The following is a 13,245-nucleotide window of genomic DNA, read 5'->3' on the forward strand; positions in this document are numbered from 1 at the left end:
ATAATACTTTATCATTTATTGGTATAAATAAATATATACATCATTAATCGATTAATAATCAATTAAACTAATCTTAAATTATTATTAAAGTAATCGAATTTCAAAATTATTTAAAATTATAAAAGTGTTAATTAATAAATTTATATATACTTTAATACTTTAATAATATAATTTAGTTTAAATAAAAAAATCAGAAGTTAAAAATTAAAAAGTTAAGATTAATTTTATTGATTAGTAATAAATTAATTTTTATACATTTGAATCATTGGTGTCGATAATATAAATTATGATGTTTTTGATAACAGAGCGGTTAATATAGAAATTAAAACCTAATATATTATAGTATGTGATCTCAAATGCCGATCAATATTTATTCATATACTGTATAAGAGACTATTCATAGAAAATCACAAAATATTGAGAAAAAACTAAATAAAATTTATAAATGTAATAATTTTATTAAAATAACTTTTGAAAAATAATTTCTATAATTTTTTACAGATTTTTTTTTAAAAAGTAGTAGAGTATCATAAATATAAAATATTTTTTTTAATTTGAATATTTAATCTAATATTATTAAATATAATCTTTATTTATAAATACACAAAAAAGTTAAAACCTCAATAATTTAATGTAAAGTTTATATTAATAAATAAATTATTTTAAATTTGATTCAATAATGTTATTCTCCATTCAAAACCACTTACTTATACCATAATTTCATGGTTTAAAATTATTATTAATAGACAATGGGCTGTCTTTAATCGGTTAGTGGGGTATATCGCAATCAAATGGACGGCCATACAGACCAACAGATACTATAGGATGTGGGAAATACTGTCGGCTAACTTCGGTACCTATTTTACGATCACTTTTATAACTCCAATAATGTTTTGAAACTAATGAAAAGTCATTGGCTGTTACGCTCGGGTAGGTATAGTTAGTCGTGAATTGTGCACTCAATTTGATTGATTTAAATATCGCTTTATCAGATTTGGTTGCATAAGTTGCACAGGTATTATCGTTACATTTGGTGATACCACATGTTTCATCAGCCAATCCTACTATTCCCTGTTGTGCCGACCGATTGGCAACTATAAGCTAATACGATTCGTCACCGAATGACGGGTTGACCAATGAATACGACAATTGACAGCAAAAACCATTATTACATACATTTAATGAGTCGTTTTGATCTTTCAATTGAACGAATGCGATATCTTTTGTTGGATATATTAGATATGGTTTGTAATGACCGCTAACTTTGATTTCATCAAATGTTATGGTTTTGTTAAACTGTTTGGTTGTCAAACACGAAGCTCTACTGTTGTCACTCTTAACCGGTATATCAGCAATGAGTAACTTTCCGTTTCTATTATTTTGATCRKTAAATATTATGGGACCGTTTTCACCCGAATATATACCACTTCCTATAGATCCTATATATTGATAACAATATTAAAATAAATAAAATTATATCTATTTAATATTGTATTAAAAATACTGTATAGATATTAAGTAATTAGTAATTAGCTATTATAACTAATTAAATATTAATACCTATAGAAAGTTTGAGTATATTAGCTGCTAAAAAATTAATCCGATTATTGACAGCCCATCCTTCGTGAATCTGTTTGGCCGAAGCAAAAGGTAGTACATCGCCCCACTATGTTGGGTATGCCATTGTATTAATACCATATTTGGACACAAGTCCAGTGCCGGAATCACACCATACTTGATCAAAGCATATCATGATTCCTATTCTACCAAATGGTGTATCAAAATAGCTAAACTCTACAGTTGGCGGATAGTTATAGTAAATTTGTTCCCCGAGTCTGAATAGATGTCTTTTATGATATTTTGCTACTATTAAACCATTTGGATCAAATGCAACGGCAGTGTTGTACAGATAATAACCATCTTTAGGACAGTTTTTATCGGTGATTACATTGCAATCTATTCGATCGCCATAATCGGCAACAATATAAATATCATTGTCTTTAGCCAAACAGCTCAGGGCTACAGTTATATGCAGCGATTTATCTCGTTTATCACATCCATTATAAACACCTTTTCTGGGATCCGGTATTTTTTCAGTAACAGTGGATAAAATGGTGCGATTATAGGGTGGATCTATTAGACCATATTCGGGAAATACTAATATATTTGAACCCTATATAATTTAATATAATTAATAATTTTATTATTAATTTTATTAACATTATTAATCTTACATATTGTTTGGCTTTGTTGGCCACTTGTTTGAAAAACAGTAGATTTTTATTTATGATTTCGTATGGTTTGTCTACCATTGAATTTCCCAGAATCGGTCCCTCATAGACGGCTGCTCTGAAACAATCGGCACCAATAGATGGCTCACATATTACTGAATAATTATGATTTATTATTAATCAGGGTTGCTAAAGGGGGGGGTAGGGTAGGGTAAGACGTCTTACCCCCCCTGAGATCGAGAAATTTTGGCTTTTACCCCCCTGGTCTGAAGCCAAAAAGTTAGGGGGCCCCTACCAATTTTCGCCGAAGGCGCCGAAAATTTTTTCAGCTATGTAAAATTTTATATTAAACAGAAAAATAAATATTTATATTTATAATAGTTTTAATATAAATTAATCGCTTATGTATAGAAAATAAATATATAAAAATACTTAATTACATCAATTTAACATTATTTACACTAGTTGGGGCACTCCACAAGGAAAATAAATTCCCTAATAAATTCCCACCAATTTTCAAAAAAAATAATTAAATATATTTTATTTTATTTTTAGATCTTTATAAATATATATATATATATATATTATTTCATATTAAAAGTCGAAAACAAATTATTATATTTTAATATTTTTAAACTTTTTATTAAAATGTGTTATTTATGGTTCAATATGAAGTATTATATAAAAAAATATTCTTAAATTAATTATTTAGTTATTTAATAATTATTTCTGACATTATTATTAAGACGTTATAATAAACAGTAATAATTTATATCATTAATTTTTTAATTAAAATCAATTTTTAAAACTAAATAATTGTATTTTTAATTAATTATCATAATTATAGTTATATATTTATGCATTTCTTTATTTTTTATATTTTTGTAAAAATGAATATTTAAAATAACATTTTGAGTATTGAGAATTAAGTTGGAAATATTTTTATTAGTTAATTTATAGATAATTTAGTGGAAATTTTTTAAGAATTTATAAGGAATTAATGTGAATATAATGGAAATTTATAAGGAATTAGTGGGAATTTAGAATCTTTATATTAAAATTTTAGTTATGGTTCAATATAAAATACTATAAAAAGATATATTCTTAAATTAAATTAATTATTAAGAACTAATTAATAATTATTTCTGCCAATTTTATTTTTATTATTATTATTATTAAAACGTTATAATAAATACAGTACTATATCATTAATTTTTTAATTAATAACTTTTTTTTAAGACAATAATATTTTTATTTGATAATTATAATTATAATAGTTATATATATATTTATGCAATTCTTAATATTTAGAAAACATTTTGAGTATTGAGAAATTAAATTGAGAATATTTTTATTAGTTAATTTATTGCGAATTTATAGGGAATTTATTGGGAATTTATTGGGAATTTATTGGGAATTTATTGGGAATTTATTGGGAATTAATTGGGAATTTATTGGGAATTTATTGGGAATTTATTGGGAATTTATTGAGAATTTATTGGGAATTTATAGGGAATTTAGTGGGAATTTAAATGGAATTTAATGGGAATTTAGTGGGAATTTACTCAAATTTGGCAAAAATTGTCGTTTAAAAATGCAATAAAAAATGTTCACCCCCCCTATACCCCCAAGCTTTTTCGAAAATTTTGCCATTTTACCTCCCCCTATACCCTCCCCCTGAAATCGAAAACCTTTAGCAACCCTGTTATTAATATAATTGTTATATAAAAATTTAATACACTTAATGAATTTATTTTCACCATTATTAACTATTGATAGTTTTAATAAATAATAATTGTAACAAAATAATTTTTTACAATTTTTAAATGTAAAATTATCACTCAAAGAACTTATGTTAACTTAAGCTATAGTTTTATAAGTTAAATTTATACAATTGAACATTAATTAACTATTTAAGTATTTATATAATTTTGGTAGTAATTAAAATTACATTATATTGTTATTATAATTTTATTAACTATAACATTAGTAACATGTTTTTAATTAATTTCTAAATTATCTAATTGTACTAGATATATTTTAATAGATAATAGTATACCTTACCCTAAGTGTACTGTAAAAATGTTAGCAAATACTTAATAGCAAATACTATTACTCTATAATACAATTTATAAATCATTGTTATTATATTATTTCTTTACTACTAATAATTACATACAATATTCAGTACATTTGATTTAATTAATTACATAACAATCAATGAAATACCTGTATAACAGTTTGTTTGTTTGTTTCTAATAAATTAATAATAAATACATTATTATTTGTCTGACTATTAGTTAATAAACACAAAGTAAAGACGGATTTTCTTGTCGGCGCTAAAACTCAAATCACTAATTATATTATTTTTTTAAATATAGTAATTTATTAAAAATTTATTATTAAATCTAATATCAATCACCACAACTATATTATATTATATTAATTATTAAATAAATTATCATTAGAGTTACTGTATATACACTACACCAAAAACAATGATACATAGTATTACATACATATATATCAATTGTTTGCTATAATTTAATAAATAAAAATAATTATTTAATTGACAATTTTTCTTTGACTTTTTATTTTTATAATTAATATAATTAATATCTCATTTTTTGTTATATTTATTATTTCTATTTATAAGTGCTATTATTATTATAACGTAATTTTATAATTATAAGGACTAAAAGTATATAACATATTTAAAACTATTAAATCAATATTAAATTAATGTATTTTGAATGTCACATTTAATTATTATTTATAATATGTGAAATATTTAAATTTTACTTTTTATTTATTGTAATTATTATTGTATTAATTATTATAAATAATTTTTAAAGTTTAATAAAATTTATTAATAGTGTGTACTAGCAATCGATATCAATGCGATTATAACAAAATTATTAAATACTACAAATTATATTATAATTTACATTAAATTAAATTAAATAAACAAAAATTAGTCAAATATCACAATAAGAATAAGAATAATAAATAAGAGTTAGTCGGGTATATCACGATTAAATACCCGACCAAACAAACCAACAGATACTATAGGATGTGGGAAATCAGTGACCGATAGGTTCACTTCGGTTCCTATTTTACGTTCACTTTTATAACTCCAATACTGTTTCGGAACTAATGACAATTCGTTGGCCGTAACGCTCGGGTAGGTATAGTTAGTCTTGAATTGTGCGCTCAATTTGATTGATTTAAATATCGCTTTATCAGATTTGGTTGCATAAGTAGCACATGTATTATCGTCACATCTGGTGATACCACATGTTTCATCGGCCAATCCCGTAATTCCCTGTTCAGCTGACCGATTGGCAACTATAAGCCAATACGATTCGTCACCGAATGACGGGTTGACCAATGAATACGACAATTGACAGCAAAAACCATTATTACATACATTTAATGAGTCGTTTTGAGCTTTCAATTGAACGAATGCGATATCTTTTGATGGATAAATAAGAAGTGGATTGTAATCACTTGTAATTTTGATTTCATCAAATGTTATGGTTTTGTTAAACGGTTTGGTTGTCAAACACGAAGCTCTACTGTTGTCACTCTTAACCGGTATGTCAGCAATGAGTAACTTTCCGTTTCTATTATTTTGATCGGTAAATATTATGGGACCGTTTTCACCCGAATATATACCACTTCCTATACTACCTATAGAATAGATTATTTATTGATTAGATATTTATAAATTAAATTATTAAAAAAAGTAATATAATCTAATAGTATAATTATAATTTTGAAAAAATTCATCCATTTAATACCTGAGTGAGGACTGAGTACATTAGCTGCTAAAAAGTTAACTTTATTATTGACAGCCCATCCTTCATGAATCTGTTTAGCCGTAACAAATGGTTGTGTATCGGCCCAGTATGTAGGGAATGCCATTGTATTAATACTATATTTGGACACAAGACCAGTACCGGGATCACCCCATACTATATCATAACATATGATTATACCTATTCTACCAAATGGTGTATCAAAATAACTAAATTCTGTGGACGGATAGTCATATATCAATTGTTCTCCGACTCTGAATAGATGTCTTTTATGATACTTTGCTACCATTACACCGTTGGGATCAAATGCAACGGCAGTGTTGTACAAATAATAACCATCTTTAGGACATTTTTTATCGGTGATTACATCACAGTCTAAACGATCGCCATAATCGGCAACAATATAAATATTATTGTGTTTAGCCAAACAGCTCAGGGCTACAGTTATAGGTAGAGATTTGTCTTTCTTATCGCACGCATTATAAACACCTTTCCTCGGGTCCGGTATTTTTTCAGTAACAGTGGATAAAATGGTGCGATTAAAGGGTGGGGATATAATGCCGTATTCGGAAAACACTAATATATTTGAACCCTATATAATTAAATTTATAAAAATTAATTTTATTTATTGTTGGATTGTTATACAAATAATTTAATAAATTAAATATTATTAATCTTACATATTGTTTGGCTTTTTCGGTCACTTGTTTGAACATTAATAGGTTTTTATTAATGATTTCGTGTGGTTTGTCTACAGTTTCATTGCCCAGAATCGGTCCCTCAAAGACGGCTGCTCTGAAACAATCGGAACCAATAGTAGGTTTACAGTTAACATTATAACTAGTATTTATTATTAATATTATTGTTATAAAAACTTGTTTTATAGTATACATTATTATTTTTTTTAATAATAATAAATTATATAAAACATTAATCAAAATTACAAGTTTTTATATACTTATATAATTACAAATCAAATTGATAAATTAATAATATATGAAATAAGTACATTAAGTGAATTTTACTTATATAGTTTATAATAATTTAATACTTGAGTGCAATAATATCAATTTATCTTGTTCAGTCAAACAATTTTGGATGAATGATAGGAAATATTATTAGGCTTTAAATTGATAATTTTTAATAATAAAATATTTGAAATTTGCTTTAATTTAATTTTTGTTGATAAATATATGAGATTTTGAATTATAAAATAAACTTGAGATATGAAATAAATTATATTATGAATACTGTAGCGTTTTCTGCAATGTATTAATTTTTTAATTATGTAATTGCATTTCAATTGTATAATAGTTTAAGATTTAAACTTTAAGTTACCCTTATTGTACTACAAAATGCTAGCTTATTAATATTTAACGATAACAGTTTATATTATGATATTTAAAAGTTTATTGATTATTACAAATAATTTACTATTAAATTTTTATATAGTAAAAAGTAACTTATTTTTTAGTAATAATAGAAAATAAGTATTAGTATATGAAAATAAGTATAAAAAAAAGTTGAGTAATAATTATTATAAATATATTAAATAATACATTAATTAGTATATGAATACATGAATAGATGAGTAGTGTTTATTGAATGGCAATTTAGTTAATATTTGTTTAAATTAAATTATAATTAAAGAAGAAAACAAATATTAGTTTCAATATATTATAACTACAGTATAATTTATGAACAATATTTCGAGAATATGACTTCCGTGTCAATGCATTATCACTGTCAGTGGGCAACGGGTTGTCGCGATCAAAGCACCGGCCGTACAAACTAACAGTTATTATAGGATGTGGGAAATCAGTGACCGTTAAGCTAACTTCGGTTCCTATTTTACGTTCACTTTTATAACTCCAATATTGTTTCGGAACTAATGACAGTTCATTAGCCATAACACTCGGGTAGGTATAGTTAGTCGTGAAATACAATTAAAATGATTGAAACAATAGCGCGTGTAAATAATTTAAAAAACGGTGCTTACAACATAGATCGGCTCCAAAAATTTTTTAGTTTTAAAATAACATTTAATGTGTTATTTAAAAAAAAAATCATACGATATCTCGTGAGAAATAATTAGTGAATTTTTATTGACTGAATCATATGACCAAAATTAAAATTAAAATTGATTAAATACTTGAACGTATTTATTAATGTACAGAGTGTTACATAATGTAAAAATAGCACATGTTTTACATATTTTATTTGACATAAATAGTGATAATATCTGAAAATTGAAGATAAAATTGTTGTATCAATTGGTGACCACAATAGTCGGTGACAACAACAACAGTGATTTAACCGATCTATTGATGAGTTATCTCAACATTGAAGACAATTGATGTCCAAATATTGGCTGTTCTTTACTATAGCTGCCACGCGATTAATATTTCTATATATTTTACGTAAATATTTATTGTTTTCTAAGACTAAACCCGAGTGGAGTCGACAGCAAATCACATGAATTTCTTTTTTAATTAACTAATGGTTTGTTTCATGAAATCTATTGGTTTTCTTTAATCACTAATTTATATGAAAATAGGCCGTCATTTGTCCGCAAATTTCTCCGATTCATTGAAAGTAATTCTTTCATTTGAAGGCACTCTCAAACTGAATGCCGAAAGAAATGGTCAAAAACTGGTGCTTTCGTCACAATATTTAGGCGGAGCCGCCGTTTATGGAGAACAAAGTTATACGGCATTGAATGGACCGCTCAATAGAGACAACAAACCTGTCGATCCCTTCATTAAAAATATTTACGATAAAAGTAATGTTAAAAATTTAATTGATATAAAATTAACTTTTATTAAAATTTTAAACAGATCTTAAAACACATAAACATTTAAGTGATGACAAAACAGATGTATTGATAGCTCACGGCTCAGCTACCGGTGCACAAGTAGTTGTCGATAAAGTTGGAAAAGTCGAGTCCGGACTTATTGGTGGTTTTGTTTTCGATGCTAAAACCAAAATAAATTATTAATTTTTAAAAATATAATTTAAATTATTTATTTTATTATCACTGTTAAAATAATTTATTAAAAAATAATTAATTATTTAAATAAAAAAGTTTACTAAAAATGAGAATACTGTATAATTTACCTGTATATATTGATATATATATATATATATTTATTTATATATTATAATTAATGAAACTAATTTTAAGTTATTAATAAAGTAATCAAATTTCAAAATTATATATAAAAGTAAAAAAGTGATCATTTTATACAAATGTTTTGTAATAATATATAGTATTTTTATACTTTTCAAACTTTATATATTATACTTTAAGTTAAATAAGCGCTTAATATTATAAAATTAAATCTAATTTAAATAAATAAATTTATATTATCATATTAAAAATTCTTTCATTAAAAACTATTATTACTGTACAACATCTGATTACAGTATCTGATGTATGAATGTTTGAATATTTATTACATAAAGTTTCACTAAAATATCTCAATTCTCAACAAAAGTTATTCAAGAAAAACCAGTCGGTATTCAACAATTGAAACTATTTATATACTGTTTATAATAAACTATTATTAAAACAGGGAACTAACTATTTATATAATAATTAATAAAAATTTAAAGATATTTTTATTAATAATTTTATAAATTCTAATATTCACTTTTTAATTTATATATTTGCTATCATTATACTGTAACACTTAATACTTGGCATTAGTAATTGTATAATAGTATACAAGTTACCCTTATTGTACTCAAAATGCTAGCTTATTTATATATAACGATAACAGTTTATATTATGATATTTAAAAAGTTTAATGATTATTACAAATAATGTATTATTAAATTTTTATATACTAAAAAGTAACTTATTTTTTAGTAATAATAGAAAATAAGTATTTGTATTATTATTTGTTAATAAAAAAAGTTGAGTAATTTTTTTTTATTTGTTAATGATTTTTATTGAAATTGCAGTGAAATGAAGTTATTAATTATTAATTGTAAAATATTATAACTTAAATTAGTTTTTAAAAAGTATATTACTTTATTATTTTGCAATTTATATAAAGTTCAGTTTTTATTTAATACTAATTGTTGCAAAATATAGCAAATAATATTTTTTTTAAATAACCATAAAACTAGTATTCTATGTACTTATTAATGGCACAATGTAAATTTGTAAATTTAATTTTTTTTTAATTTGTTTTGTAAATAAAATTATAAAATAATATATGTTTGGACTTTTTTTTATACATTATGCATAAATTTTGAAAAATTACTTTAGTTTGTAATAATTTATCAGAAACTCACACTTGTTAACCAAAAAATGAACTTGTTTACAATAATTTATATTAATAAATATATTACTTAAATATTTAATTACCCTAATTAATATTAATTATGTACATTTAAAAATAATATGAGTATAATTTATAGTATTTGCAATATTGATTTATTTGTTAATATAAATATAGTAATTAAATTATAAAAAGATAAATTCACAATTATCATTATTATTATAAATATATTAAATAATACATCAATTAGTACTGTATATGAATACATGAATAGATCAGTTGTATTAATTGAATGTCAATTTAGTTAATATTTGTTTAAATTAAATTATAAAGAAAGAAGAAAACAAATATTAGTTTCAATATATTATAACTTTAATTTATGAATAATATTTCGAGAATATGACTTCCGTGTCAATACATTATCGTTGTCAGTGGGCATCGAGTGGTCGCGATCAAAGCACCGGCCGTACAAACTAACAGTTATTATAGGATGTGGGAAATCAGTGACCGTTAAGCTAACTTCGGCTCCTATTTTACGTTCACTTTTATAACTCCAGTATTGTTTCGGAACTAATGACAACTCATTAGTCATAACACTCGGGTAGGTATAGTTAGTCGTGAATTGTGCGCTCAGTTTAATTGATTTAAATATWGTTTTAACAGATTTGGTAGCAAATGTAGTACAGGTATTGTCTGTACAACTGATAAGACCACATATTTCATCACACATTCCTAGAAGTGTCTCATCTGCCGACCGATTGGTTACTATAAACCAATACGACTCGTCATTTAGTGATGGATTGACCAATGAATACGACAATTGACAGCACAGACCTTTGTTGCAGACATTTAATGTATCGTTTTGGGCTCTTAACTGAACTAAAGAGGTGCCGGTAGTCGACATAGGAACMGGMGATTTGTAAGCATCACTAACTCTCGTCTCAGGAAATGTTATTGTTTTGTTAAATGGTTTGGTAGTCAAACACAAGGCATTAGTGTTATCACTATCAACCGGTATGTCYGCAATCAATAACTGTCCGTTTTTGTTAGTTATATCATTAAATATTATGGGACCGTTAATACCCGAATATATACCACTTCCTATAGAACCTATAGAATTAAATATAATGTTTTTATATATATTTAATACAGTTTATCGTTTAATCTATAAAAGTTATACGGTATAACTTATATTAATAATAAAATACCTGTTTGCGGTACCAGTATATTAGCAGCTAAAAAGTTAACCCGATTGTTGATAGCCCAACCCTCTTGAATCTGTTTGGCCGTACGAAAAGGTAGTTCATCAAACCAGTAAGTTGGAAACGCTATTGTTTTTACACCATATCGGGCTACGAGTCCAGTGCCGGGATCGCCAAACAATGAATCAAAGCATATAAACAGTCCTATCCTTCCAAATGGTGTATCAAAATAACTAAACTCTGTGGACGGGTAGTTGTACATTGGTTCACCAATAATAAATAAATGTTTTTTATGATATTTGGCTACCAGTGCTCCACTGGGATCAAAGGCAACAGCAGTGTTATATAGATGRTAGCCATCTTTAGGACATTGTTTATCGGTGGTTACATCACAGTCTATCCGATCGCCATAATCGGCCACAATATACATTGCATTGTCTTTAGCCATACAGCTTAGGGCTACAGTTATAGGTAACAAAGTGTCAGGATTTTCACATGCATTGTAAACACTAGTTTTGGGGTCCGGTATTTTTTCAGTAACTGTAGACAAAATGGTGCGATTATAGGGTGGATCAATGATGCCGTCTTCAGGAAACACCAATATATTTGAACCCTATATTAAACATTTAATCAAATTTGTAAAATTAAAAAAAAATAAATAAATAATGTTTTTATATATCTCATTAAATCTAACATATTGTTTGGCTTTAGCGGCCACTTGTTTGAAGACCAGTAGGTTTTTATTAATAATATCGTGTGGTTTGTCCAATGATTTGTTTCCCTGAATCGGATGTTCATAAACGGCAGCTCTGAAACAATCGGTACCGATGTCTGGCTCACAGTTTATAAAATATTTATTATTAATTATTAATATTATAATTAAAATGAACTTTATTATAGTTAATAGATTAACGTAAAACATGATTTATTTGTTTTTAACAATATTTGATTGTCTTATATTTGTTAAAAATTTTAATTATATTAGATATATTTTAAATATTAAATATTTATATTTTATAGTTGTTAAAAATAAACTTTAGTAAAAATGTTGACTCTGACAAAAGTTTTTTAAATTTTAAAAAAATTTTAATATGTTATTTAAAAAGCATATATATATATATATATATATATATATATTTAATGATATTTGTATTTAATTTCTATTTATAAATAATAAAATATTATCTTTTTTAAGCAGTAAATAATTATTTATTAACTAATTTCTAATGTAATGTGTATTAGATTATATTATATAATAATCAATATAATTTCTAATATTTAATTTTTAATGTATATATTTGCTATCATTATACTGTAACACTGTTGCTGTAAAATGTTTTATAAAAATTTTCAAACATAAATAAAATAATATTTAATATCTGTAAATGTCATGGTTTTTAAACTCAAGTATTTATATTAATAATTAAAAAAAAATTATCAAAAGTTTTATCATATTAATACAATAAATCTATATGAGTTACATTATTTATATAATATACAGTATATAGTAGTTCTATCAACAATCTCRGGGGGGGGGGGAATTCCCGAAAAAAATCCCACCAATTTTTCCGGAAAATATTTACAAAATAAATTTCAATTCAACAAATTTATGGAAACTATTGTACCAATAAAAGTAAAAAAATACAGTTTAATGTAATTTTTGTTTTTCAAACATTATACTAAAATGTGTTGTTTAGAATTT

The 13,245-nt window shown here is 24.7% G+C and overlaps 3 protein-coding genes across 3 annotated transcripts; all 3 read right to left on the reverse strand.

Annotated features, from left to right (window-relative positions):
* Positions 1–1,101: 1,101 nt before the first annotated feature.
* LOC128955707 (pantetheinase-like) lies at positions 1,102–5,651 on the reverse strand. The gene is made up of 6 exons (XM_054301378.1): positions 5,630–5,651; positions 5,289–5,579; positions 2,235–2,386; positions 1,682–2,173; positions 1,561–1,630; positions 1,102–1,439 (listed from the first exon to the last, which is right to left on the reverse strand). Exons 1-6 carry the CDS (start codon positions 5,649–5,651, stop codon positions 1,102–1,104), a joined length of 1,365 nt encoding a protein of 454 aa, XP_054157353.1.
* Positions 5,652–6,096: 445 nt separating this feature from the next.
* LOC128955708 (pantetheinase-like) lies at positions 6,097–7,962 on the reverse strand. The gene is made up of 4 exons (XM_054301379.1): positions 7,775–7,962; positions 6,733–6,847; positions 6,170–6,644; positions 6,097–6,104 (listed from the first exon to the last, which is right to left on the reverse strand). The coding sequence occupies exons 1-4, from the start codon at positions 7,960–7,962 to the stop codon at positions 6,097–6,099; spliced, it is 786 nt and encodes a 261-aa protein (XP_054157354.1).
* A 2,709-nt stretch (positions 7,963–10,671) lies between these two features.
* On the reverse strand, positions 10,672–12,468 carry LOC128955239 (pantetheinase-like). Its single transcript, XM_054300888.1, has 3 exons — positions 12,238–12,468; positions 11,550–12,156; positions 10,672–11,451 (listed from the first exon to the last, which is right to left on the reverse strand). The coding sequence occupies exons 1-3, from the start codon at positions 12,463–12,465 to the stop codon at positions 10,706–10,708; spliced, it is 1,581 nt and encodes a 526-aa protein (XP_054156863.1). The 5' UTR covers positions 12,466–12,468; the 3' UTR covers positions 10,672–10,705.
* Positions 12,469–13,245: the final 777 nt, after the last annotated feature.

This window comes from Oppia nitens, unplaced genomic scaffold (assembly GCF_028296485.1).
Source record: "Oppia nitens isolate AA-2021 unplaced genomic scaffold, nextdenovo-longstitch-racon4-pilon3 scaffold2_pilon_pilon_pilon, whole genome shotgun sequence".
NCBI lineage: Eukaryota > Metazoa > Arthropoda > Arachnida > Sarcoptiformes > Oppiidae > Oppia > Oppia nitens.

What these genes read in the sequence shown, in the direction of transcription:
- LOC128955708 (XM_054301379.1), bottom strand. Translation starts at nt 7,962, where the DNA reads ATGGCTAATGAACTGTCATTAGTTCCGAAACAATATTGGAGTTATAAA. An exon ending in GATAATGCATTGACACGGAA is followed by an intron (nt 6,848 to 7,774) that starts GTCATATTCTCG and finishes CGATTGTTTCAG; the next exon opens with AGCAGCCGTCTTTGAGGGAC. An exon ending in CCGAAAAAGCCAAACAATAT is followed by an intron (nt 6,645 to 6,732) that starts GTAAGATTAATA and finishes TTAATTATATAG; the next exon opens with GGTTCAAATATATTAGTGTT.